Below are 27002 nucleotides of genomic sequence, written 5' to 3' on the forward strand. Positions count from 1 at the left end.
CAACCCCATAATCATAACCTTATTTCCAAATAGCCATCATTTGGGCTTGAGCACCCAAAATTCTAAAGAAAGTGCTAGATGTAACTTTAAGTACTGGAAGGATCGCTCGATCACACAAGCCACTTGAGTACCAATACAATTGCTCAAGCGTTAAGACTAATCGAGAGCCTGAGTTGTCGAGCACTATATTCCTAACTTGCACACCCAAGGCTGCTTTTGCACCTTTTCTGACCACCTTAAGCTCCAAAAACTTGTTTTTTTTTTTTTTTTTCCAATTGGGGATTATCCATGGATCCACCATGATTAGTCAAAATGCTTCCATGCTTTCTTTGGGTTACAAGATTGGTTAAAAACCAAACTTTTGCAAGATAAAAGCCCTATACTCCTCAAAATGGGAGTTTACAATCAATCTAGAAAATAAATAATTAGATTTTTACAACCAAGGAAAAATCATATGCTCCTAAACACGGAGCTTACAACCCAAACTATAAATCAACACATTTAAACCAATAATTATTAGTAGATTCAATATACAACAAATTAATGACATTCATTCATCCCTTTAGGGCATGGCATGAATAACCAACACTACAAAAAAAATGTGAGCACACCTTAGAATAGATCTAGCATGTGGAATCCTAACCTAAGATTCTCAGGTCCTGGATGTTGAGAACTTCAGATTACTCTGTTCCCAGGTCCTGGATCTCATACGGTGCATGTATATATCCCTAGGGTTTTCCAGATCTAATGTAGTTGAAAATGACTTCAAAACCATTTTAGAATAAAAATCTAGAGATTTGAAATTCATACCTATGATTTGGATTCCAAGATCAAATCTAAGCATGTGAAGAAGAAGTCTGCAGTTTATGGATTTCTCGTACGCCCAAAGTCTTCTAGCCAATGACTCTAATCACAATCTTAACACTCTAAAGGGTGAGCTTTAGAATGGAGGAAGTTTGAACCTTTTTCTTTGGAGGTGGAAGATGACTAACTATAAACCCTAACTCCTAAAAGGGTATTTATAGGGTTCCCTTACTAAGCTTGAGGGATTTGAGCTCATATGGGTTTGAGTCACTTAATCTAATCCAAATTAGGTTTTGATTGATTAATTAACTATATAGAGTCATCAAGTACTACTTCCATTTTTTTTTTTCTTACAAAGAACTATTTTGGCCTTAAACTTGAAAATACTCAAGTCCACTTCCAAACAATTAGCCTCCAATCTTTCTTACATTCAACATCATATCTACTCTATATATATGTGTGTGTGTTAGAAAATTGGCTAATTTAACCTAAGGTAATCACCCTAGAAGGGGAGTGAATAGGTGATGGTTTTTTTTTGCAAATTTAAATTATTTGAATGTAATAGATAATTATAAGCAAATATAAAATAAGAACAATATAAAGATAATTGTATATAAAATAAATGAGGAGGGAAAAGAGATTGCAAACATAAGATTTTATAGTGGTACAACACAACCCGACCTACGCCCACTTTCCTTTAACTTTAATTCCAAGCTTGAGGTTCCACTAATTCACGACTTTCAAACCAAGTCTTCAAACAATACAATTGGATTATGGTTCCAATCAACCCTCTTGGACTTTTGGCTCCAAACACCATTTACAATCCTCAAGAGATGTTTTACTCATGAACAACCCTTCAAGTGATACCCTCCACTTGAGAATCCCTAAGTGATACTTCACACTTAGATTTTTCCTCTCAAATATTTATAAATAAAGATATGAAATATTCTCACAAAATCCCAGTACAAAATTTAGGCTCAAATGATACAAGATAAACTAGGGATTGAATGGTGCGCTAATGATATACAAGTTTTAGAACAATGTGCACTCAAAAACACTTTCCCAAGGTTCAAATATATTTAAGAAAGGTTTAGGAATGCTAAACTCTTGAAAACAATGAAGGTTAAAACCTTTAAATAGGGAAGAGAAGCCCAAACTAGCCATTAGGCACGTTTGGGGGTTAATATGTCAAGTATTGGTTTGATCGGTTCATTAGATGTTAGTATTTAATGCTCTAGCAAGTGATTGTTGACCAAGAACACTAAGCTATTGGAAGAGAAAGAGAAAAAGAGAGTATAAAAACATCATTTGATTACTCAAGCCAATTGACTCAACTGGTTCCTCTTTGCCTCGATCGATTACATTGTAAAGTGCGTAAAAGACTCTAATTTAAGGCTTGGAACCTTTAGTAACTTATATTAAACTTCTTAAAAACCTTTTAAACAAGCTTATGAAACATTTTATACAAGGTTTTAATTGAAAACATAAAATCATATAATTTTTCAAAGATTTTAAAGCAATTTAACTCTTGGATGATTTTGGTATATAAGTAAAATGTAATGCATAAAGAACATGGTGCACCGACAACCTTACAAAGAGGTTCTATGAAACTTAGACTTGAAAGCACTTCTCAATGAAGTTTTCTTCTTCTTCTTTTTTATTTCTCTTCAACTTGGTTTTGTATTTGTGATTGCCATTTTAGAAATCTTCTTACCTAAATATACTTAAAATAAAACATTGGATCCAAAACTTTATTTTGTTATCATCAAAATAAGATTAACTATATATATATATATATATAGATAATAAGAGAGATTATATGAAACTTAGACTTGAAAGCATTTCTCTTTGAGGTCTTCTTCTTCTTCTTCTTTTTTCTTCTTGATTTTCCTTCAACTTTGTTTTGTATTTGTGATTGCCACTTTGGAAATCTTCTTATCTAAATATACTTAAAAATATATATATAGTTAATCTTGATTTTGATGATAACAAAATAAGGTTTTGGTTTAAACCCATGATTTTGGCAACTCCATATTTGTTTTAATGGGTATTTGATAAAATTTAATACTTTTTACTTAATGATTTAAGTTAATTTTAAGTAAAATTATTCTTAAATTGTAAACATAAAATTTATTACTTATTTTTTATTTTAAGTGTCAAAATTATTTGGTAAAGTTAACTTAAAATTTATTCTAAATTATTAAATTGACACATTCACCCTCATTAAATTTTAACTAATATTTATTCTCATTAATTTTAAACAATAGATTTATTTATAAACATTCATATTTAAAGTATTATAAATATATAAAATAATTATTAAGAATGAGTCATGAATGTTGCATCATAATTCTAAAATATAATCTCATTATTATGGGTAAATAAAATAAAAAAGAATTTGAAATTAAAAATAACCTGACTATTTTAACTTAATATTTAAAGTTTTTCTTTTACTTTAAGTTGTAATATTAAGTTATTTTACTAAATATATTTAATCTAATTAGTAACTTAAATTAAGTTATTAAATCAAATTAAGTCATTAAACCAAATACCATCTTATTGTAATTATTCTCTACCAATATGCATGTATCTCTATACATCTAGATCGAAATATATAAAATAAGAAAAGATTACCTTCGTGCAAAATTCTACATGGCATCAAAGTCTCGTGCTCCAATTTAGTTATTAACAATATGTGTTGCCATTGTATGCCTTGAAAATTAAACCATTTTATTATAAGTTTCATTTGATCATATCTTATATAAACTATATCTATTTTACTATATGATTATTGTATTCATGTGTTTAGAGTTTAAATCATAGGCATCATAGTGAATAATTACGAAAACTAGAGGTCTTTTAAGTTGTGAGATAGTGGATAATTTTTTTTTCTTGCCACAGTCCACAAGTCCCAAATAAAATATCACATGGAGTTGGACTCCTGCTGCTGAATTTCAGGTATGGTCAAACTCTTTCCTACTATCCCACATCGAAAAAGCCGTAAAAGTCATGCAGAACTTGAAGGCTATAAATATAGGTTCTATCGCACCATTCAAACTGCCTTAAACTAATGAGTAAGGAAAACAAAGCAAGCGGTGAGAGCTGCTTGCCGCGCCTATCTCTATGATGCGCAAGAATTTATGGAGGGGTTAAGGGCTGGCCGAGCGTTGACGCTGCTTACTTTTGCAGAACTCGCTTGTGCGGGCCTCCCAAACCCGACCCTGTCACAGTAAAAAAAAATTTCAGGATGCGTTACTTACAAGTATAAAATTAAAAACTATGGAGAGAAACCCCTATGGAGAGAAACCCAAACCCATTAGCACTCGAATAAAAATTAATAAATTATTTACAAATATAAAATTAAAAACTATGGAGAGAGTTCCAGAAGCCGTTGGAAGCGAAAACTAAACACCCTCTAAAAAGTGAGATGAAGCCGATAGAATTTGAGAGAGGACAAAAGAGTATTGCAGAGAGTGTAGATAGATGGCAAGCGAGAAGAGGATGACCGTCAAGCTCTTCTGCCCATCGCTCTCCAAGGTGGTGTCCTACGTGGTTCGTGAGGATCAGAGGCTGGACCTTGGTTCTATTGCCCGGACCTTTGGGCTTGATCCCTGGTCTGTCAAGCTCAACGGCCACTTCATCAGCAGAGGCCGTGACTTCATCTCCTCATCCCTCACCTGGAACTCTCTCCTTTCTTTCTTCTCTTCTCGCTCGCTCCCCACCGGCGCTGTCGATGCCAACCCCCTCGTCGTCGACGGGAAGCTCTGTAGACCCGGTACTAAGAGTACGTGGCTCTATGCTCTCTTCTTTTTATTTTATTCTGTGTTTGGATGCCCAGAAAATGGAGGAAAAAGAAACGGAACTCATTTAAAACTGTACTTTTTCCTTCTTTTTTTTTCCTTTTAGTTTGGAGCTGGGTTTGATATTTTCTTTTCGTTTCCTTCGTTTTCTCAGCAATGAGAAATTGGTTTTAGGGGTTCTGTTGCTTTACCCAAATTCTGAATTTTAGAAATTAGGCTTTATTCAAATAGCGTGGAAAGAAAATGGAATTGCAATTTGGAATTGAATTTGAATTAATTGAATCTCAAATTCCACAGAATTGGAAGCTGCTGAAATAATCAGTCAAAATTATTTCCAATTCCAATCCCTATTAATACATTGTTTTGCATCCATGTTCACCATTTTCTTCCCTAATTTGTTTTTTTTTTCCCAATTCCATATTCAAGTTGGTATCTCATGTAAATTTTTGCTTGGTTCACTTGGAAACATGGTATTACTTGTCTGCCAATTTGTCATTACTGATTAGTAGTTCATTCAACATCAATAAATCCATCCCTACCTTTAGAACGCTTGAAGTATATTTTCCCCTCAAAGTCAGCTTTATATTTTGCATTCTTACTGTTGGTATTGATACTATCTCTCACTTGCAACTTTCTGGATGGGGAAAGGAATGAGGAAGGGTAATTTTCCTTTATATCTACTAGTGTTCATATGCCTTGAGTTGCACACAATATAGCAGACATGTTTGAAGTAACCCAGATCAAATTATTGAATCCCACATGCTCACTTGTTACCGTGGGTTTAGGATGCTTCCAGCATACCCAATAGGTTTCCGGTGTTCTTATTGTCCGTATTATATTGAAAATCATTGACCAATTTGGGATTTTGGGGAGTTCCTAAAACTACTTTGAAGTTAGGGAAATCGGAAATTTTTTTTGAGAAGGTCAAGATGTCAATGTCAGTGAAAATAGTGGTAAAACTGCAGCAAAAGCTTAAACAAATCATAGATGAATCTAATAGGGGAAAATATGCATGTAGATAAATTTCTTGGGAAAAGTCCATTGCTAGTTTTCATTTAAGGAATGCGATCCAAAAAGCAAGAAAACTGTTGAGTTTGGCGTTGGGAATCCTTGTGATTGAGGATTTGATTCAATAGCCATTGTTAGTTTGTGAAACTTAATCTCAATTGTTGATACATATGTTATCCACTTCTGTTATATCTCTTTTTCGGTGAAATTGTATTCTCTGTTTCCTCCATTTATACTAGCTCATGATTCTACAGGATTACATGACCCTGCAGATGATCATGAGAATGTTCTTGCTTGCAGCAAGCCACAGCTTGAAGATTCCCTCAAAAAGATAAAGTTGAGGGAAACAAACTCAGGTAACTTTTACTAATGTAACTTGACTTGATATTTATTGGGTAACTTGTATTTCCTATGATTGGTCATCGCCTTTATATCCACTGGTCAGTATATCTCTAGTATTTATAAAGTATGACAAATAATCAGATAATCATAAAGTGAAGTTGAAATTGGGAATTGTTTAGCACTAGGACTAATTGAATGCATATTGCCATATTTTCAATCACTGATTATTAGCTTCATATCCACCAATTAGTCCAATCTCTAGTCTTAGCCATCAAGTGAAGTAGGAATGCTGAAATTGTTCGGCACTGGATAAATTGAATGTGTATCACTACATGTATGCACCCAATAAATTCGGGTTATGTTTGCTTAAAGAAAATCACTGCAATTAATTTGGTGTTTTCTGACCATCTTTTGCAACTCAGAAATGTGCCTGTACCTGTACAGATTCACTAATATGAAGATATGGATTTTTCAGGGTGCAAAGATGAGGATAATCTAATGATTAAACGCAATGGTTTTGGCTCAAAGAGAAAGGAATCAGTGGGAGATGTCAACCAGCCCAAGAAGTTGAGAGTGCATGCAACTGAATCAGGTACATTAACTTGAGGTCCAGACTATGAACCTCAACTTGTTTCACATTACGAATTAGTAGTCCTTTTGGCCATTGATGGCCCTACTACTACCTACTTTAACTCTGAATATCATTTGTTCATTCTTGGTGTTCGAATTTCTTGCATCTCTTCTTTACCCAAGCAGGTCCTGGTACAAATCTATCTTACAGACAAAGTTCATGTTTCCAAGGAAGTAAAGATACCTTGCCCAGTTCCATTCTGAACACCCAATTCTGGTGCAGTCACAGTGAAAATATGAAAAGGATGCGAGAGGATGAGACAGTGATCCCCCCTTTTTGCAAAAGGACTAGATGATCAAGTTTTCCTGCCTCTGCCTTGTCTGGTGTTTCTCTTGTTTTATTGTGTTCCCACCAAAATGCTAGTTCTGTAAATATTTATCAGTGAGAACCAAATGGTTACTACCTAAAGTTCATAGAAGGCTGTCCTGTAATGCTATGGTATAAAAATATTCCTGAGAAGTAAGTGTCCATGATTCTCCGATATCTAAGACTCACATGCATTTACAACTGTCTTGAGAAAAATTGTATGAACTGAAAGATGCATCCTAGAAATCAAAAGAAACACCAGCAAGAGATTTATTCTGTCGTTGAAAGCAAAAGAAAACATGTAACCAAGAGTAATGATACAAATGGCTCAAATCAATCCTCGACAATTCAGTAAAGTTAATTGCATGATAGATGCATATGCATAACCTTGGTGGAAAGAGCAACGGAATCTAGGACCCTTTAAGCTGTATGAACATAGCACTAACCTCCACCCAAATTCAACCTGTTTGACGGGATGGGGGATCCATGATCTTAGAGCAAGGGAACAACGGGCTGTTGTACAAAATTCCCTTCAGCCTCTGGGCTCAGCTCTGTCTTGGTTCTCCAGCTCCCGCTCCCCTGACTTTGGAACTCTGACAGCAATATTTGCATCGTACATGCACTCCATTAGGTAAAAGAAAAGCCTCGACGCCCTCTTCAAGATGCAAAAGACCTCAAACGAGACTAAGAAACCTTATCAAAAGGTTTGCCTCAAAATAACTCAGGGAGATGCTACAACCATAGTGCCTTTCAAGAATGGATGACACTGTAATACCCTAAACCCAATTTAAGGGTAAAATCATAATTTAAAATTAATTAATTTAATAAGGGTAAAAATATATTTTTGTATTTAAAATTGCATAAATTAGATATTTCTTATCTTCTTTGCCCAGAAAACCTTTTACATGGAGATAAAAAATGTCAGAGAGTATAGGATTAAAGAATTGGAGATTAGGTTTGAAAATCAATTTTTTAGGTAAGATTTTAATCATTAAATTAATATTTTATATTCATTAATTAATTTTAAATATTTTAGATATTCTTTAGAAGATCTCAATCTAGATTAGGGTTTGTTAAATTAATTTTTAGATCAAAAGATTGGAAATTTATGAATGTAGATTAATTTATGATGAAAATAGGAAACTTTTGAAAATTTCAATTGAATAGAAAAAAAAAATGAATGAAAAATCAGTGGAAGAAAAGAAATTTTAGATTTAGAAAATAAATAAATAAATAGTTTGTGGGAGGCTTTAGATTGGAAAAATAAAAAAAATAAAAAAATAAATAATAAGAACAATTGTAGGGTTTTTGGATTTTCGAATTTTAGGTAGTATGTGGGGGGTAGCAATTTTGAAAAAAAAAAAGAAGAAAAAGAAAAGAAGAACGAATATGAGCGATTGTGAGATTGTTGAGTGAAAATAAAAAAATAAAAAAATAATCTATACTTGTAAAAGGCTAAAAGTGGCAGTGGAATAAATTAAAATAATAATAATAATGAGTGGAGTTGATGAGGTTATAGAAGTTGTTAAAAGCACATGGGTAGTTTGTTAAGTAAAAGGGATATTGGGATTAATAATAATAATAATTAGAAAATGTTTTAATATAATTTAAGTATATAAAAGAAGTAGATGGTTATAAAATGATTTGAAAGGAATATAAAAATTTGGAAATTCATTAATTTATATTATTATTGTTTAGGAAGTTGAAAATAATATTGGGTAGTAATATTATTAACATGAGAAATTAATTAGGATCTCTAATACTAAATAAAATATTTTTAGGATTGTCAAATTTATATCTTTAGATAAATAATCAATTATAAATGTTGTGTATAATATTATGTTAGGTGATGAGGAAAATTTTCAGGGTTAAATACTTCAATATTTTGAGTGTTTATTTAAGGTAAGCGAAATTAATGCAGATTTTGTAAAAAAAAATAATTTTCTTTTTATATTATATTTTGAAATGTGTAAAAATATTATTTTTATCTTTATGCATGGATCAAATATATCTTTTATATGAAAAATATATTTGAACATTTTCTTTGTTTATGAAAAATGAAAAATGAAAAATTATGGAGATATAATGTTTTGTTTGATAATTTTAAATTAATGAAATTAAGTGTTTGACTATGATTTATATGGTCCTAGTCAACAAGTTATAATTGTTGACATTTTCAGCCCTAATCAATGGGTTATAACGGTTGATATTATATGACCCTAGTTAACGGGTTATAATAATTGACCTTATAGCCTTAGTCAATGAATTATAATTGTTGACATTTGGTTTTGTTCACCTTAAACGGAATAGATTTGAAACTAGTTACTTATTTGTGAAGTCCCACCTAATTGGACACTATTTGTTGTTCGATATCAGAGTAAAAACATTTTAAATGTATTTGATTTGGTTTTGATAAGAACTTGTTTTGGAATAGATATGAGACAGTTTTGTTGAAAAGTTTTGAATGTAATTAACATGTTTAACTTAAAAGTTTTTATGAAAATGAATATATGTTATATTTTCTGTTTGTAATTATAATTGAAAATGTTTGATCCATAAAATTGTATTGATGTTCCTTATTGGACTTTAAGCTTATGCCCCTTCATTGATAATTTTTCAGGTACTCTTAGTTCGGGTGAGAAGTGATGACTAGGCTGGGGAATTTTTATTTGTTAGGATTTTGGTTCAAACTTTATTTTGGATATTGTTTAGATGTTAGATTTTAATTCCCATTTGAATTATTTGAGTTTAGAGTTATTTGGACAATAACACTTTGGTTGATGTGTTAGTTTTAAAATTGATATTTGGAGATGTTAGAATTTTGTTCCACTACTTTGAGCAGGAATTTGGTAATTGGTAATTGGTAATTGGTAATTGTTAATTGGTAATTTCCAATTACAAGATGAATGTTTGTGTCGTTTCCACTTTGAGCCTTCGAGTTTGATGTGTGAAATGACCGTCATGCCCTTGGAGTGGGCATAACATACACTATATCGCTGAATTATACTAATCCCTCACTAAGAAGCCAACCTAGACAATGGAGGCGTTATTCACTAAAGCTTGAAATGACATGACACTAGAAGAAGATTTAAGGGCCTCAACCTTGAAGCCAATCATCATAGCTGGCCTTGTCAATCCTCGTGGAAATGAGGATAAGCATCCTCAAGAAGGACCAATCAATTGATCAAGGTCCTCCAAACAAGAGGGACAATAAAGGAGTGACTAGTACACTAAACAGTAGCATTTAGATGATCAAAGGCAAGTATACCCCATTGAACGTGCCCTATAAATAGGAAGTGTGGAAGATGGAAGAGTTAGTGAAATCAATACTACTATGAAAAGAAAAAGCTAACACTGGATAGATTAGCCTAAAAAAGATGATAAAAAACTTCTTAAAACTAAGAAAGTTGTAGGGAATTCATAAAAAAAGAGTGACTCAGATTTTCTGTGGCTTGAGCAAACCTTAGGAAACCTAAGATGGATTATAGCCACCATTTTTTGAGGACCATACATTGGATTTAGGGCATTGAGGTGAGATGTTAAGATGTTATAATAGTATGTGGTGATGAAAGCAAAAGTCCTCATAGAAGAAACTACTGCTTTAATCTCTCATCAAGCCCCCCTTATCATTACTTTTAAGGAAAGTGGATTGCGATGTATACTAGGTGCTAGTTGAAGCTTAGTAGACTTGCTTAATTAGCTAGCATATGAGTAGATAAATATGAGAAAAGGTAAGCTAGCACTAAGTGTGAGCCCACAGGGTCCTATGTGATCCGATTGGAGAAGTCACCTTGATGGTTTAGGTTAGATCCATCTAGAAGATGACATAATTTTTTATCATAGGCATGCTTTTACCCTACAACGCATTGTAGGGCGACCTTGGATATATACAACATAAAGGTCACTCCCTTTACCTATTACTAGACCATTAAGCTCCCAATGTTGTGAGAGATGTGAGAAACCTGTAGAGACAAGGTGGTAGCTTGAGTATGTTGCATTATGGTCCTCAAGGTGGTTAGAAAGATTCCCAATTGAGACCACCAAGAAACTCAAGACATAGAAACCATATAACAATTAACCCTTAGGAGGGGACAATAGAGCTTATGAAGTTTTCATTTCTAGAACCCTTAGAGTTATTGCCTTTAAAAAGGCACGACTTTAATGGAGTAGTTATGATAAGGTCCATCCTAATTCATGAAGAAGAGCATGAACCTACAATGACTATTCAAGGAACATCAGATGTTTTCGCCTTGACATAACAAGATATGGTAAACAACTGTAGGGAAAACCCATTTTTCTTTGTTTCCTATACCCAAGATTAGTTACCTAGTAATGAAAGCACAAATATCAAAACTTTTCCTAGGATTAAAGTTTAATACTTTACCATAGATTTATATGTTCTCAAGTCAATTGTTATCGATGAAGAATGTGCCAAATTCGTAGCGAATCCTATAAATGCAACAATCCCCTTGAATTTAGGCACTTAGATGGTAAAGATCTTACAAAAGGTGGAGGTTAAAGCTCTATTCATCCCTCTTTCTTTCTCTCTCTAAGTGGAAAGGAAACAATTCTATAATGCCCTAACACCTAATGAGAGTATTCATAAGCTTCCTATGAGCTTAAGTGACTTGAGCCCATCTTGGGCTTCAATCACTTAATTTAGCCAAAAAAATGTACTAATTGATTAGATAGCTTAATTAGGCTCCAATTAATTAATTAATTCAATCCAGAGGGATTGTTCACTAGCTCTTGTGTAACATTGCAAATTTATCAAAACACTCTTATGCACACAAGTGAATTGAGAACTCATATAACCTCATTTATCGTGTCATCAAGGAATATGAGCTTGAGTAGGGAATATTGGGATTGGTAAGAAAATATTAGCTCCTTTATAATTCAATTCTAAAGTTAACTCAACATCCCACAATAGAGAGTTAATTGAACTCCAATACCTTATATATATTACAACAAGACATAAGTGTTCTAACTCAGAAAGAACACATGTCAAGTTCCAGTTAAGGAACTAGTAAAGTCATAGATTTCCTCAACATACTTCCTTAAGACCATCTAATGGAACACATTGTCTCAAACTCCATGAGATATCATGGTGCCTCTATTAAGAATATCTATTGTCATCGACTTCCATCAACAACAACTTAATCCATAAGGAATATATATCCATCTTAAGGTATCATTCATAGGTCAAAGGCACTACAAACTTTGGCACTAGCTCAATATTCTCTCAAGGTTGAGAGACCATACAATATAATAGTTTGGTAAAGTCATGGTAACTCGATAGCCTTATGTTATGACTTACCATAGGTCTTGTCCAATATGTGGTATGTACACACTAGGATACTTATCATGGGAAACTCATCCTATGACCAAGACCAACCGTCCTTTTAATTAGGAGGTAGTGCATTATCGTCTCAAATGAATTGTCTAAGTCCATGAACTAGTTGTGAACAAACATCTATTTACAAGGAACCAATGACTTGAATCTTTTGTACAACTCCTAATGCAACCAAGTAATGTAAAATGCAAAATATGTCTGACTAGAATGCTCATAAGATATAACACATGAAATATGATAGATAGAAATAAGAAACTAGAATCTTATTACAAAATAATAAATCTAAATAAATGTTACATCAAGTCATACTTTTAAGGGCTCTATCTTAATAACATCAACCCTCAAGTCAAATGCCACAAACTCAACATGAACCTCAAGGCTAAGCTCTTTTGAAAATAAAATAAAATAAAATAAAACCCAAGAGGTTAGCACCTGAGAAACATTAGGTTATAGAAGATGACACATAAGCTTCTATATGCTGATTTTATAAGGGAAGTAATCTACGCTTACAATTGTGGTTCCAAAAAAGAATGAGAAGTGACAAGTATGCATTAACTACACTAATCTAAACCAAACTTTCCTAAAGGATAGTTACCCTCTACCTGAAATAGATTAGTTGGTGGCCACATGAATGGTTTATGTCCATGGACACGTACTTGGGACACAACTTAATTGAAATGCATCTAAATGTCGAAGAAAAAACAACCTTGATTGCTAGTTCAAGAATATATTTCTACTAGGTCATACTATTTTGTAACTTACCTTTTGTAGTTTTTAAAATCAATGGAGATGGTAGTTTCAATTCCTTTTTGCCTTCCATTTTGATCCTTTCAGAATAGCACACGAGGTTGTGTAAACAACCAACCCTAAGCAAGGTGGGAAAGGAAGAGAGCAAGGATAGCAACTCCTTAGGCTTCAAGAGCATGTATTGTTTTCAAATGAAACATGATATTGTTTTATATTAGACCTAAGGGACTCTTAATGAGCTTAGTCTTAGCCTTAACCCTTATGGTGTACCAAAGGCCACATGGTGCACCCTAGTCTTCCAATACTCAATTAAATGCGCACATGTCACTGATACCACAAGTGGAGGCCACTAGGACCCATAAAATTATTAACTCTTATTTAATTAATCAAACATAATTTATAATTATTCTCACTCCATTGTAGAAGATTAACTATACTAACATTTTATATGAATTACATGAAGTAATTAATTAATAATTTGATTGGTCCATGACCTACTATTGACTTGCATATATTCATCATGAGTTAACATTCACAATTTAATTGGAACTTGCTATGAACAACACTTATGTAGACTAACCTAGTCTACTCAGGTGGTTTTCTTTTTCTTTTTCTATTTTAATTTTAAAATAATAACCAATAAGATCTAGCTATTCTAATATTGGATCATATAAAATAATAGAAAATTTTCTTAAAGGTGGTTCTTACAATTATTTTTCTAAAGTGAAAAATAAACATAATGAAAAATGCATAGTAAAGAAATAAGTTTTGAAGTATTATTTTTTCTCAAAATTTTGTAAGGTTCCTACGTTGTGTACAAATGAAACTTTCATTTACATGATTAACTCCTTGACCAACTTTAGTGACTTGTTCTTTGGGAAGTTATTGATCACAAGATTGTTTCCTATTCCTACTTTAATATGTGGCCTATTCCTTTAACTATTCCATATAACATAAAACCTTAAAATTTAGTTAGCAAAAAGCTTAGAACAATTTTAAATTATTAAAAGAACTTATCAATGTGTCAAACTTTTCATCTCTGATCATTGATATCATTATAATAGATTTTCTGTTTTTCTTTTGTAACCTCTTTGATAATATTTCCCATTAAATAGACATAAGTTATAGAGGAATCGGGTATATTGAGTGCAAATACCCCCAATAAACAAATTCAAGCATAATTTAGCACAATCATTAATATTGAGACCTTGACGATAGCACAATCAACATTGGTGGTGTTGGACACCTCTACCTAACATTTCACTCACAAGGATAATAAATTGTCTCCTACCTTGTGCGCATGCACTCGTCTTATTTCTAAAAAACTGTCACCCAGTTCAAGCAAAAACCACCAACACCTCTGGTGGATTTCACATATCAACCTGATAAATCAATGGTTAGGCATCCCTAAAGCCCATGTACCTCGAGTGGGTGGAGACTTATCCTAATGACCTTTCAATTGCCTTAACGTTTCTCTATTAAGCAATCACCACCTAACCTTTAAATGATCCCAACCGTACACTCAAGCACCACTTCCTAGTAGGAACATGGGTTTATGTTAGGATTGATCCCCTAAAAGCAAGATATGACGTAACAATGTTAGACTTGACTATCCCCTTGCCATCCCTTTTATGCATTGACATTGATTTGAGCATTCAACCCATGAGTTGTACAGAAAATCCAAGTCTTGGATTCATTGTAAGTAGATAAGTTATATATAGTCAGTTCATGGATTTGAGCAATCTAGTAAAGACTGTAGTGCACAATATTCTAATTGGAGGGATAACTTGTCTTAACCATTGGGATGAGTTTCCCATGGTGAGTACACTAGTGTACATGATGCACATTGGATAGGATTTACGGTGAGTTATGACTTAAGGTTATCAATTGTCATGATTCACCAAACTACTATGGATTCTCAACCTTTAGAGGATATTGAGTCTTTATCAAATCAATAGGAGACTTTAATCTATGGGTGAGACCTTAAAGTGGTCATATATCCATATGGATTGGGTTACTGTTAATGAAGGCTAGTTGCAAAGGGTATTCTTAATAGAGACAACATGATATCTCATGGTCTGAGACAGTGTGTCTCCATGGGTGATCCAAAGAACATGTGATCATGAAATCTGTGAGTGTAGTAATTCCTTTAGTGGAATTTGACATATGCTCAGTGGAGGTAGAGTATGTCAATTAATCACATAATAAATGAGATTTATAACTCAAGGCTTGAAGAGATAATCTTGATAGGTGATAACACTACCTTGTTGGATTACGAATAACAATTCATGGGAAGTCTGCATGCAGTGGATAGTAAGTCACAGATTTAAGCTTCTTCTCGTTGTTATTTACATAAGGTATTGGAGTGTAGTTGATTTTCTTTAATGGAATGTTGAATCAACTTCAAAATTGGATTTTGAAGGAGCCAATACTCTTAATTATGGGTCCCAATGGTCCCTGCTTTGAGCTCATATATCATGATGACACGGTTTATGAGGGTTTGATTGACTCTTAGTTCACTCTTATGCATAAGAGCATTTTGGTAATTATGTAAGATTACATAAGGAATAGTGAAAAGTTATTTGGATTGGGTTAACTAATTAATTAGATGACCTTGTGTGGTTAATTAATTAATTAAGACTAGTTTTGGGCTCAATTAAGTGACCCAAGCCTTAGTGGGCTCAAGTCACTTAAGCCTAGTAGGGGTTAGGGTTTCCAACACTTTTTGGTATAAGGGTTGTCTTCCACCTTTAGAGAGAGAGCCTAGGATTTCTCCTTTCCAAAGCTCATACTTTGGAGTGCCAAGATTGTGATTTGAGTCATCAGGCAGAAGATCTTGGGTGTACGAGACCTTTGGACTCTTTATACTTCATTTTTATCGTATGAATTTTGATCTATGAACATCTAGATCACAGGTATTGATTACTACCAAAAAGTGCTATTTTGTAGACCTAATTATAATGGTTTTAAGAACCTTTGAGTAGTAATCATATTCATTTAACCCAATTAATTCATTAAGGTCCTTAGTAATTGGTTTTAACCATTTTGTGGCAAGTTTACATGTTTTTATCAGCTTATGAATCGATTCAAGCATGCCAAATGATGGAGGAGCTACTTGGACAAGTTAAAGAAAGGATTTTGGACGTTTACAAGCTTGAATTTCAAGTGGAAACACGAGCACAAGCAAAGAGAAGCAAAGAGGAAAAGCAAGCAAAGTGAAGAGAAGCAAAGAGGACAACAGCTGCAGTCTTCTTTTGCACTTTTGGAGCGCTTTACGAAGTCCATTTTTTACATACTATATACCATTTCAAAGCTCTGGAAGTCAAGAATCCAACGCTTCAAACCATGCATGATTTGGAGCTGAAATGAGGAAGATATGGCCTTCGGAAGCCAACTGCTCCAGGTTATGCGAAAATTTCGCATTCCACAAGGTGTTATGCGAAATTCGCATAACATTCGCATAACCCACGCGAATTTTGCTCTGTTTTGCCGACTCCACTTTAGATATTTTCCTTTGTATTTTGTGATGTAATTTCCTTTTTTATCCTTTTAACTAACCAATCACAAGCTTTTGTTTTTGTAAAGACTATATAAGGGGTGGAAATCACCTCTTGGAATATAGATGATATAGAATATAATACATATTACGTTTTACACTCTCTCGTTTTCTCTTTTCTCTTTACTATTTTATTTTCTTGGAAGCCAAACAACCTCTAAGGGCTTTTCCTCAAAGGATGATTGGCTAAAACTTTTAGTTTCTCAAAGTATGGATGTTATGTGATAGCTTGGATGCAATCCCATGGAAATTTCTCACACCCGAAAGGTAAGGTAGACGTTTTTCATTAAAGGTTCATTAATGCAAATTTTGGTTTTTATTTCCTTTGGACAACTTCCAACGGCCAATACTTGATAAGCTTTTGGATTTCTATCCATTAGTTATCTCCTACGAGCTATTGGAAGGTGAGGTTTTCAATTCCAAGTTTTGTATTAATCCATTAGAACCAATTTCAAATGGCCATTGAAAGGTGAGTTTATCACTTGGAATGACTTTGAGTTGCCAATATTTGGTAAGCTTTTGGCTTTAGACCATTAGTTATCTCTTACGAGCCATTCAAAGGAAGTCTAAGGTGAATAACCATTGATGAAATTCACTACCATCTGTTTTGCCATTTTAAAGGATTAAAACTTGATTTGTTAAATCCATACCGGTTCGGGAAGCAAGCATCACCATAGTTGCAACCCCAACGCGAGGAGTCTATCCTGAGATTTCCAATTTGCATAAGAGCCAGAGCATAGCTATCCTATCTTTGAGAAACTTGTTTTTACACCCTTTCATTTTAGTCTTTAATGTTAGCTTAGATTAGTTTAAATCTTTCTAAAGCATTTACATCTTCTTTTAAAGCTAACATCCATAAGAAAATCACCTATTTTCCTAATTTGAATATCACTAGTGTTTGTGAAAACCCTTCCCAGTGAACGATCCTAGAACCACTATGCTATAGTAGCTTGGCTACTTTAGTAATAGTATTCAAGGCATAAATTTTGTTGATACGTCTTTAAAGCTAAGCTACCATGAGTCGAATCAAATGGCGCCGTTGCCGGGGAAGGTGCCACAAGCACAGTGAAGCAACCATTAAGGGTAACTTGTGATCTTCATCACAAGTTTGGTGAGTTTTCTTATAATTTTTTTTAGTTTAGTTTTTATTTAGTTAAATTTTTTATTCTCTTTTCTTTTATTTTTGTTTTAATTTCAATTTGTGCATTCCTTGTTGGATTCGAGACCAAGAGGGAACCCTGGTACAAGTTGAAGAAAAGAGTCTTAGTTGAATATCATTTTTTTTAGAAATGGAAATTCCACATGAAGATCAAAGCTCTCATTATGATCATGAGAAGGACAAATTTGCATACCTATCCATGAGGGATCGGATTGAGTTAGGGAAAAGGCAAGTTCAACAAAGCCAATGGGGTAGTAAGTATGTTTTGAATGAAGACATGAGCATGAAGGCAAAGCTAGCATCTATGGCTAGAAGGATAGAAGAGTTTGAATTGAGGAATGTGCATACTGAAGCACAACCACAAGCCATGCCAACTTCATTTGAGTATATAAACCATCCCAACCTTACAACCCAACCTCAACCTCAACCATTAATGAGTACATCTTCATTGGAGCAAGCCATTTTGAAGATAAGCAAAGTCATGGAGGACTTTGTAGGTGAGCAACAAAAGATCAACTCTCATCTTAATGAAAAGATTGATAATTTGGAGAGTTCAATAAATGTAAGAATGGAGGGGGTTTATAATGATCTATCACTAAGGATAGAAAAAGTTCAAGACTCCATTGAGAACCTCACCAATCTCGACATAGCAAGGGGGCAAAGGAAGCTTCCTCCTCAACCCCACCATAACCTTCAAGGAACCAATGCAAAAAGATCAAGGAAAGTGTTGAAGATTGACACTTTGGTGGGGGATTGCTATGACAAATCTATGGACCAACCTTCCATTGAAAATCATAAGGTTCAAGATGATAAAGGGTTACTTGAACCCTTTAAAGCATCCACTTCTCCAGGGAAGAGAAGAGAAACGAATTCCCTTGGACCAAATGGGAAGGATGCCAATTTTGTTTGGGATCCAGGAGGAATTCAGCATGAAGTGGGTGTGTGAGTAAGGATGAGCTAAATAGTTCATCTTCTTTTTGGGGTACATGCTATCAGCTTCATTTAAATTCTATGCTTTTTTTAAATTTATGCATGTTTTAGTTTGAATTCCTAACTTTAATTTAGTTTTAATATATTTTTAAGATGAGTTTTGAAGTGTTCATGCAGGTATGATGCTTGCAAAAATCGAAGTTATGGTGAAAACAAAGGCAAACAGGGGAGAAAAGCCAAAACAGAGCAATTCGCACCACCCCATTTCGGCTACTTTTGGACACGTTTTTGGAGCACTTTCTTAAACTCAAATTATGCGTACGATATCTCGTTTCAAATCTTGAGAAGTCAGGAGTCCATAGGTTCAAACGGTGCTCGATTTGGAGTTGAAACGAAGAAGTTATGGCCGTTTGAAGACGACTGTGCAAAGCTGAACGGGAATGTTGCAGCCGCACCCCATTTTGCTATTGTTGGACACGTTTTTGGAGCACTTTCTGGAGCTCAAATTATGCATACCATATATCTTTTTGAAGATTAGGAAGTCAGGAGTCCAGTGCTTCAAACGGTGTGCGATTTGGATCTGAAACGAAAAAGTTATGACCATTTGAAAGAATCCAAAATTTCAAGAAGACGGGTGAATAGTGCTTATGCGAAATTTTCGCATAACACCCCCCCTTGTGCGAAATTTTCGCACCACACCTCCCTTATGCGAATTTTTAAGCTTCCCCTGTTTTAGCCAAAAATCTCCAATTTTAACACCCCTACAAGCTACATTCAAATGTCATTGCAACTTATATCAGTATACCATCATGCCATGGACCCTTTGAGCCTTGTCCTCAGTTGCTCAAAGTGGGGCCCACTCATCATTTTTGTAAATATTTAGTATAAATTCCTCTCTCATTCAATTTTTGAATTTTGAAACAGGTGGTTTACCTTCTCAACTCCAAGTCCACATCACATGAGGTACCACTTCCTTCCTCCTTATTTTCGATTCAAACATTGAGGACAATGTTCATCTCGGTTGGGGGGAGAGATGAGGAAGTAAGTATTAGTTTAAATTTTTATCATACTTAGTTAAATTAGCTACTTTTTTTAAATTTTTAAAATTTTTGCTTTAAACTCCATGGATATTAAGGATTAACTCTCAAAATTAAATGAGAGAAGTCGAGTTTCAACTTGATTACATGAGTCTTAGAGTTTGTATTATGCTCTTCTAAAAGTTGATGAATTGTTGAAACTCCCATTGCATGCAAACTTATCTCTTCCACCTTAAGCTATTCGCACACACATACATTAGATTCCGATTATAAGATGTGAAACTATCTCACCCTCTAAGCTTGAGAAATCATAATTTGACACCTTTAACCTCTCTTTAATAGTGTTGGGACACCTCATGAAGACCAATGAGTCTTTGAAAATAGAAAAAAAAGAAAAAGAAAAAGAAAAAAAAATATAGAATAAACTTCTTTGCTTGCCTTGAAACCTGAGCATGGTCCGAAGGGGTGGCGAAAGCCTTTAAAGCCTGGTGCCCTAAGCCTTTATTGGTTGGGAGTCACCGATCCTCTGCTTGTTACATGGGTGAATTGGTTAAGTTTAGTAAGTGAAAAGAATTGTGAATAAGAGGTGCGTTCCTAGCCTATCAAGAGATGGTTAATTTTGCTAAGTTTAAAGAAAGACTTAGGTTGGGGGGAGATGATAGTTATCCATACTATACTCGGAAGCTAATCACATTAACACTTAGCTTTTAGTGGAAGAATTTGATTTGGATCTTTTGAGAGTGGAAATTCTTTTGATGCTTTAAACTTGCATAATATCCATTCTTTGTACTCTATGATCAAGTGAATGCTTTGACAACTCTTATTATAGGTTGAGTTTCACATCTTTATTGATCCATGGATGTCCATCATGCCACTCATATAACTTTTTGGAGTGATTTGCATGATCCCTTTTATGTATATTATTATAGTTTACTTAGTTTTTATCTCCTCCATTGCTAAGGGACTAGCAATGAGTCGGTTGGGGGGTGTGATTACTACCAAAAAGTGCTATTTTGTAGACCTAATTATAATGGTTTTAAGCACCTTTGAGTAGTAATCATATTCATTTAACCCAATTAATTCATTAAGGTCCTTAGTAATTGGTTTTAACCATTTTGTGGCAAGTTTACATGTTTTTATTAGCTTATGAATCGATTCAAGCATGCCAAATGATGGAGGAGCTACTTGGACAAGTTAAAGCAAGGATTTTGGACGTTTACAAGCTTGAATTTCAAGTGGAAACACGAGCACAAGCAAAGAGAAGCAAAGAGGAAAAGCAAGCAAAGTGAAGAGAAGCAAAGAGGACAACAGCTGCAGTCTTCTTTTGCACTTTTGGAGTGCTTTACGAAGTCCATTTTTTACATACTATATACCATTTCAAAGCTCTGGAAGTCAAGAATCCAACGCTTCAAACCATACATGATTTGGAGCTGAAATGAGGAAGATATGGCCTTCGGAAGCCAACTGCTCCAGGTTATGCGAAAATTTCGCATTCCACAAGGTGTTATGCGAAATTCGCATAACATTTGCATAACATTCGCATAACCCACGCGAATTTTGCTCTGTTTTGCCGACTCCACTTTAGATATTTTCCTTTGTATTTTGTGATGTAATTTCCTTTTTTATCCTTTTAACTAACCAATCACAAGCTTTTGTTTTTGTAAAGACTATATAAGGGGTGGAAATCACCTCTTGGAATATAGATGATATAGAATATAATACATATTACGTTTTACACTCTCTCGTTTTCTCTTTTCTCTTTACTATTTTATTTTCTTGGAAGCCAAACAGCCTCTAAGGGCTTTTCCTCAAAGGATGATTGGCTAAAACTTTTAGTTTCTCAAAGTATGGATGTTATGTGATGGCTTGGATGCAATCCCATGGAAATTTCTCACACCCGGAAGGTAAGGTAGACGTTTTTCATTAAAGGTTCATTAATGCAAAGTTTGGTTTTTATTTCCTTTGGACAACTTCCAACGGCCAATACTTGATAAGCTTTTGGATTTCTATCCATTAGTTATCTCCTACGAGCTATTGGAAGGTGAGGTTTTCAATTCCAAGTTTTGTATTAATCCATTAGAACCAAATTCAAATGGCCATTGAAAGGTGAGTTTATCACTTGGAATGACTTTGAGTTGCCAATATTTGGTAAGCTTTTGGCTTTAGACCATTAGTTATCTCTTACGAGCCATTCAAAGGAAGTCTAAGGTGAATAACCATTGATGAAATTCACTACCATCTGTTTTGCCATTTTAAAGGATTAAAACTTGATTTGTTAAATCCATACCGGTTCGGGAAGCAAGCATCACCATAGTTGCAACCCCAACGCGAGGAGTCTATCCTGAGATTTCCAATTTGCATAAGAGTCAGAGCATAGCTATCCTATCTTTGAGAAACTTGTTTTTACACCCTTTCATTTTAGTCTTTAATGTTAGCTTAGATTAGTTTAAATCTTTCTAAAGCATTTACATTTTCTTTTAAAGCTAACATCCATAAGAAAATCACCTATTTTCCTAATTTGAATATCACTAGTGTTTGCGAAAACCCTTCCCAGTGAACGATCCTAGAACCACTATGCTATAGTAGCTTGGCTACTTTAGTAATAGTATTCAAGGTATAAATTTTGTTGATACGCCTTTAAAGCTAAGCTACCATGAGTCAAATCAGGTATGCATATTGTATCTCTAGATCTATAGTTAATAATGTTTTTTTATTGTCATTTTATTCCACTACGATAGATTTAGATATGTTTAGGGATAAATGCATGTACCCTACGAGATTCATGACATAGAAACAAAGTAATCCAAAGTTCCCAACAATTTACACATTTCTTTCTCACCCATTTTGCCAAGCACCCATTAAGTCTATCCTGCAACTAGGGTGCATATGCCCAACCTAGGGGGAAGTCACCGATTCCTTGGTTGGATTTCACGCACCAAGTGGATAAATCACTAATCAACATATTCGATCATGTGCCCCAAGTACATATGGTCAACAAAAAAGCTATCTCATAAGCAATGTATGTCAAGCCTAAAGCACCTAGGTTAGCCCGTAGGCTCTCCTTATTTGGCTTCTCCACCCATGACTCATGTGGGAAAGGCAGTTCTTTGTTAGGGGCATGATCTATTAGGAGTAGACATCTCCATAATGTTTTACTGAGCATCGAACATAGGCTTAACCAACCAATAATGAACTCAAAACAACACCCTACACATGTCTAATGACTCACATTTCCCGAGGAGAGGGATTGACCATCGCTGGAGCCAATTATGGCACAACAAGGGAATACTATTTTAGTAAGCCTTGACCTCTAAAAAAGAGAAAGTTTATGTCACAACCCAAATTCTGGGTGACCCAGAATCTGACCTATGACCCTAAGGGTTCCTCCTAATCCAAACTAGCATTCAACTAAAACGTCCTAATTTTTTTTTAAACATAAATCACAACAAAGCTTCCTGCAACTAACATTCCAACTTATAAAAGTACAATAACTACTTAAAAACAACAAGCAATTTAATATCAATAAGATCTCTAACCAAAGTCTAACAAGAGTGTCCGCAATAGAGTAAGTTTAATTCAAAATACAGTCTATAAACGATTACATAATTTAAAAATCTATTAGCACATGTTCTAATAACCCAACACAATCAAGGATAACAAAATCCTCTAAGCTCCTCCAAAATCTCCTAGGGCATCCTCAAGCCCTCCTTGCTCCACTTATTGATCATCAGGAGTTACATCTGCATCTAAAAAGATTTAAGAAGGAATGAGTGAGCATTCCACATTGCTTAATAGGGTGCCTTACATCCAAGGGGTTAGTTGGGATTACTAAGGTTCAAGTGAACACAAAATAAATATTCCACCATAATTGATCAACCCAAGTATTTTAATTTCTATAATTATAACAATTCAACTATTTTTAACAATTAAATAAAATGCATGTGGATATGTGACACACAGTCATACCATGCATTGTCGTTCTCGGGCTTTCACCAAAGGATATGCATCCGTACCCAAATACACTCCCCATTCAGAGTATTCTTGGGATAGATTTTTGGGTTTTTCACCCTAGGGATCTCATCCCTTTCTTAATTCGTCTCTCAAGGGCCTTTGCTTTTCACTACTATTTTATTTTTCTTTCTTTTTTTCATTTCATGCACCTTTCACATTTTTTATTTTTCCTTCACACAACCATGATGCATATGAAATGCCATAGGATTAATTATCCTCAATCACAAGTATCACAAATATCAGATAACATTCCCACTAATTCAAATACCAATAAAATTACAATTTATACCATGATTTCATTATTTCTCAACAATCCCAATAATTCCCACAATCAAACAAAAATATTTCTCCACAATTAAATTACCAAAAACAACCAAATAAATTCTCAATAATTCAAATATCAATTAAACATAATTTCTATCAAAATTCCATTATTTCTCAACAATTCCAATAATTCCAACAATCAAACACAATTATTTCTCTATAATTAAATTACCAAAGACAACCAAATAAATTCTTAATAATTCAAATATCAATTAAACATAATTTCCATCAAAATTCCATTATTTCTCAACAATCCCAATAATTCCAACAATCAAACACAATTATTTTTCATAATTAAACACTTCCATTATCACACAAAAATCCCAAGGAAAATTCCGAAATCACCCAATAAAATTTCTTGTATCTGTATCATAAATATTACCTATTTAACTTCCAACAAAGAGATTTATAATTTTTTTGAAAGAAAAAAACATTAAATAAAAGTTTTAGGGTTAAGTCTCCTTACCACTGATCTATCAATCCAATCATTGAAAATGAAATCTGCCACCGTAGGAATGTTCCTCACATCGAGTAGAACTTTCCCTCAAAATTTCACGTGAAATGGACGACATTTGGTCATCCAAATGGCCGACCAAGGAATGACAACATCACTTTCCCCTGCAACCGTGAGCCACTACCATTTCTCTTTTCTTTTTCTCTTCCTTTTCCTTTTTCTTTTTCATTTCTTCTTCTTTTGTTTTAACACTCCCAACCACTTCAAGTGGCCTGCGACCCAAACACCATAAAAGAAAAAAAAAGCTATTATTTCACCTATTGTTTTCTTCTTTGTTTTCTTTTCTTTTCTTTCCTAATTACACTCAAATCCTCATTTAATTTCATTCGTTTTTTTAACAACACACAAAATAAATTATCAAACACCATCCCAAAAATTTTAATTTTCTCAAATTTATTATTAAGCAATTTAATTTATTTATTTTTCTTAATTAAATCTAATTAATTTTTCATTTTTTTCCATTTTTTTTCGCTTTTCGTTTTCAAAAAATTTCAATTTCTATGATCCTAAGAAATTTTTTACCATAAAGTTGACGTGACAAAAAAAATTTAACTCGCTTAATTGACGAATAAAATCTTCCAAATTCGCCAACCCAAAATTAACATGTGTTCTCTAATTATTATTATTTTTTTTACTTTTCAACCACCACCAAAAAGAAAGAATTTTCAAACTTGAAATTCCAACATGGCTTAAAATGCCCAATCATTATAGTTTGTTCCCTAAAACTGAATTACTTACACACACCTACATTCTATGTTCAACCTATCACCTCTTTTCCCCAATTCCACAGTCAATCTTTAATTCTTTTGCTTGGTTCTAATTAGGATAACTAGAGAGGTGTAATTGGGGGCCTTCTTGATTACACTTTGGTATAGGTACTAAAGAGCAATGAGTGGGTGGCCTAGTCACCAACTAGCATTGTTGCATTGCTTCAATAGTGGACCCAATCCCCAGGTTTGTGCACCAACTAGTTCCTTATCATGATAAGCAAACCCAAAGAAAAGGCTCCCAAACTGAGACTCTAGTAGTATAATAAGGAATTTTAGCATCAATTCGTTAGGCTTTTATATATATGGTTCATTATTTTTACCCTTATTAAGCCACTCTAGAATAGAGCAAAGCAACCACTAGTACCGGTGGATCAAACTGTCTTCCTATATTTCCAATCTGCTTCTAATGCTTCCCACCACATCTTTCTTAGGTTGTGCTTAAAAAAAAAAAAAAAAGAGTAAGCATTAATAGATTTGAATTTGACTTAGTTTATATAAATTAAACATCCTTAAGTGTTTGGATTGTTTTACTTTTGTTGATGTAGAAGTGTTGTTAAGTTATTTATGTATATTAATATCAAATTGTGGACCCCGTATTTTAGCTTGATACGTTCCCACTCGATAGCAAAACTCGCTTTTTTATTTATTTGGTGAAAATTTGATTTTTAGAAAAAGACTTGAAGTTGCCACTTATTTTAATTTTTTTTAAAGGAAAAAATAAAATAAGAAAGAAAAACCTTAAGTGTGACTCTTGAATGAAAAACAGGTCTGTGGAAAACCAAAGTTGGGTTCGGGGGTCAGGTTACTTATTGGGAAGGTACGGTGGTGAGCCATAGCACCCCTCTAAGTCCGTATACATACGACCTCTACTAAATGAATCAAGGGAATTGTGGCAATTAATTAATTAATTATGGATACCAAGAAAAATAATCAATGTACAAGTCATGATGAAAATCAATATATACAAAAATAATGATGAAATCTAATGATAAGAATACATGAAATGAATAACAAGAGAATTGTGCAAAAATGATTTATTGAACTAAAAAAAAGGGTATTAAAAAAATGGTATTCAAGAAATTTCAAAGGATTTTATAAAAAATGATTTTGAATTAATGATTTCAATTTATTTATTTACAAAAAAGAAGTTTCAATTTATTTTCAATTAATGATTTGATTCAACTTCATTGGTATTTAATTTTCGAAAAAAGTTATTTGTACTTTTTGTATCAAAAAAAATTATTACAAAATTTTAATTTGGCAACAAAATTATTTTACTTGCTTTTTTTAAAAAAAATAATGAATTTTTACAATTTTATTTACAAAAGTATTTTGATTCATTTTCATTTTAAAAAAAATGATTTTTACAAATTATTTAAAACGACATAACTTTATTTGCAAAAGAAATTTTAATTAAAAAGAAAAACAAAGATTTAAATCCTCTATTTCCGAAAAACATTTTTAATCCCATTTTAATTAAAGAAAAAGAATTCGTTTAAAAAATATTTTTAGACAATTTTATTAAAAATTAATTTTTGGGACAACTCTATTTACAAAACAATTTTTGGACAATGTTATTAAAAACTATTTTTCGAATTCTATTAAAAACAATTCTTTTGGATTTTTCTAAAAACCTTTTTCTGAATTTTTATTTAAATTTTTTTTTTCTAAACTATTATTTATTAAAACATATTTACTGAATTCTTCCTC

At 33.4% G+C, this 27002-nt stretch overlaps 1 protein-coding gene and 1 non-coding gene across 5 annotated transcripts; both read left to right on the top strand.

Moving 5' to 3' along the window:
* The first annotated feature begins 3861 nt into the window (after positions 1-3861).
* Positions 3862-4021, top strand: LOC132254144 (U12 minor spliceosomal RNA). The gene has a single exon (XR_009466313.1). It is a non-coding gene; the product is annotated as a U12 minor spliceosomal RNA (small nuclear RNA).
* On the top strand, positions 3864-7066 carry LOC100855061 (uncharacterized). 4 transcript variants are annotated; one of them, XM_003632403.4, is made up of 4 exons: positions 3864-4588; positions 5867-5968; positions 6430-6546; positions 6711-7066. In XM_003632403.4, exons 1-4 carry the CDS (start codon positions 4288-4290, stop codon positions 6878-6880), a joined length of 690 nt encoding a protein of 229 aa, XP_003632451.1. In that variant the 5' UTR covers positions 3864-4287; the 3' UTR covers positions 6881-7066. The 4 variants fall into 4 exon arrangements, with proteins under 4 accessions (XP_003632451.1, XP_010652621.1, XP_003632452.1 ...); XM_010654319.3 differs by having other exon boundaries at positions 6736-7066; XM_003632404.4 differs by having other exon boundaries at positions 3870-4588; positions 5885-5968.
* The last annotated feature ends 19936 nt before the right edge of the window (positions 7067-27002 follow it).

The sequence above is a fragment of the Vitis vinifera genome, chromosome 7, assembly GCF_030704535.1.
Source record: "Vitis vinifera cultivar Pinot Noir 40024 chromosome 7, ASM3070453v1".
In the NCBI taxonomy this organism is placed as follows: Eukaryota; Viridiplantae; Streptophyta; class Magnoliopsida; order Vitales; family Vitaceae; genus Vitis; species Vitis vinifera.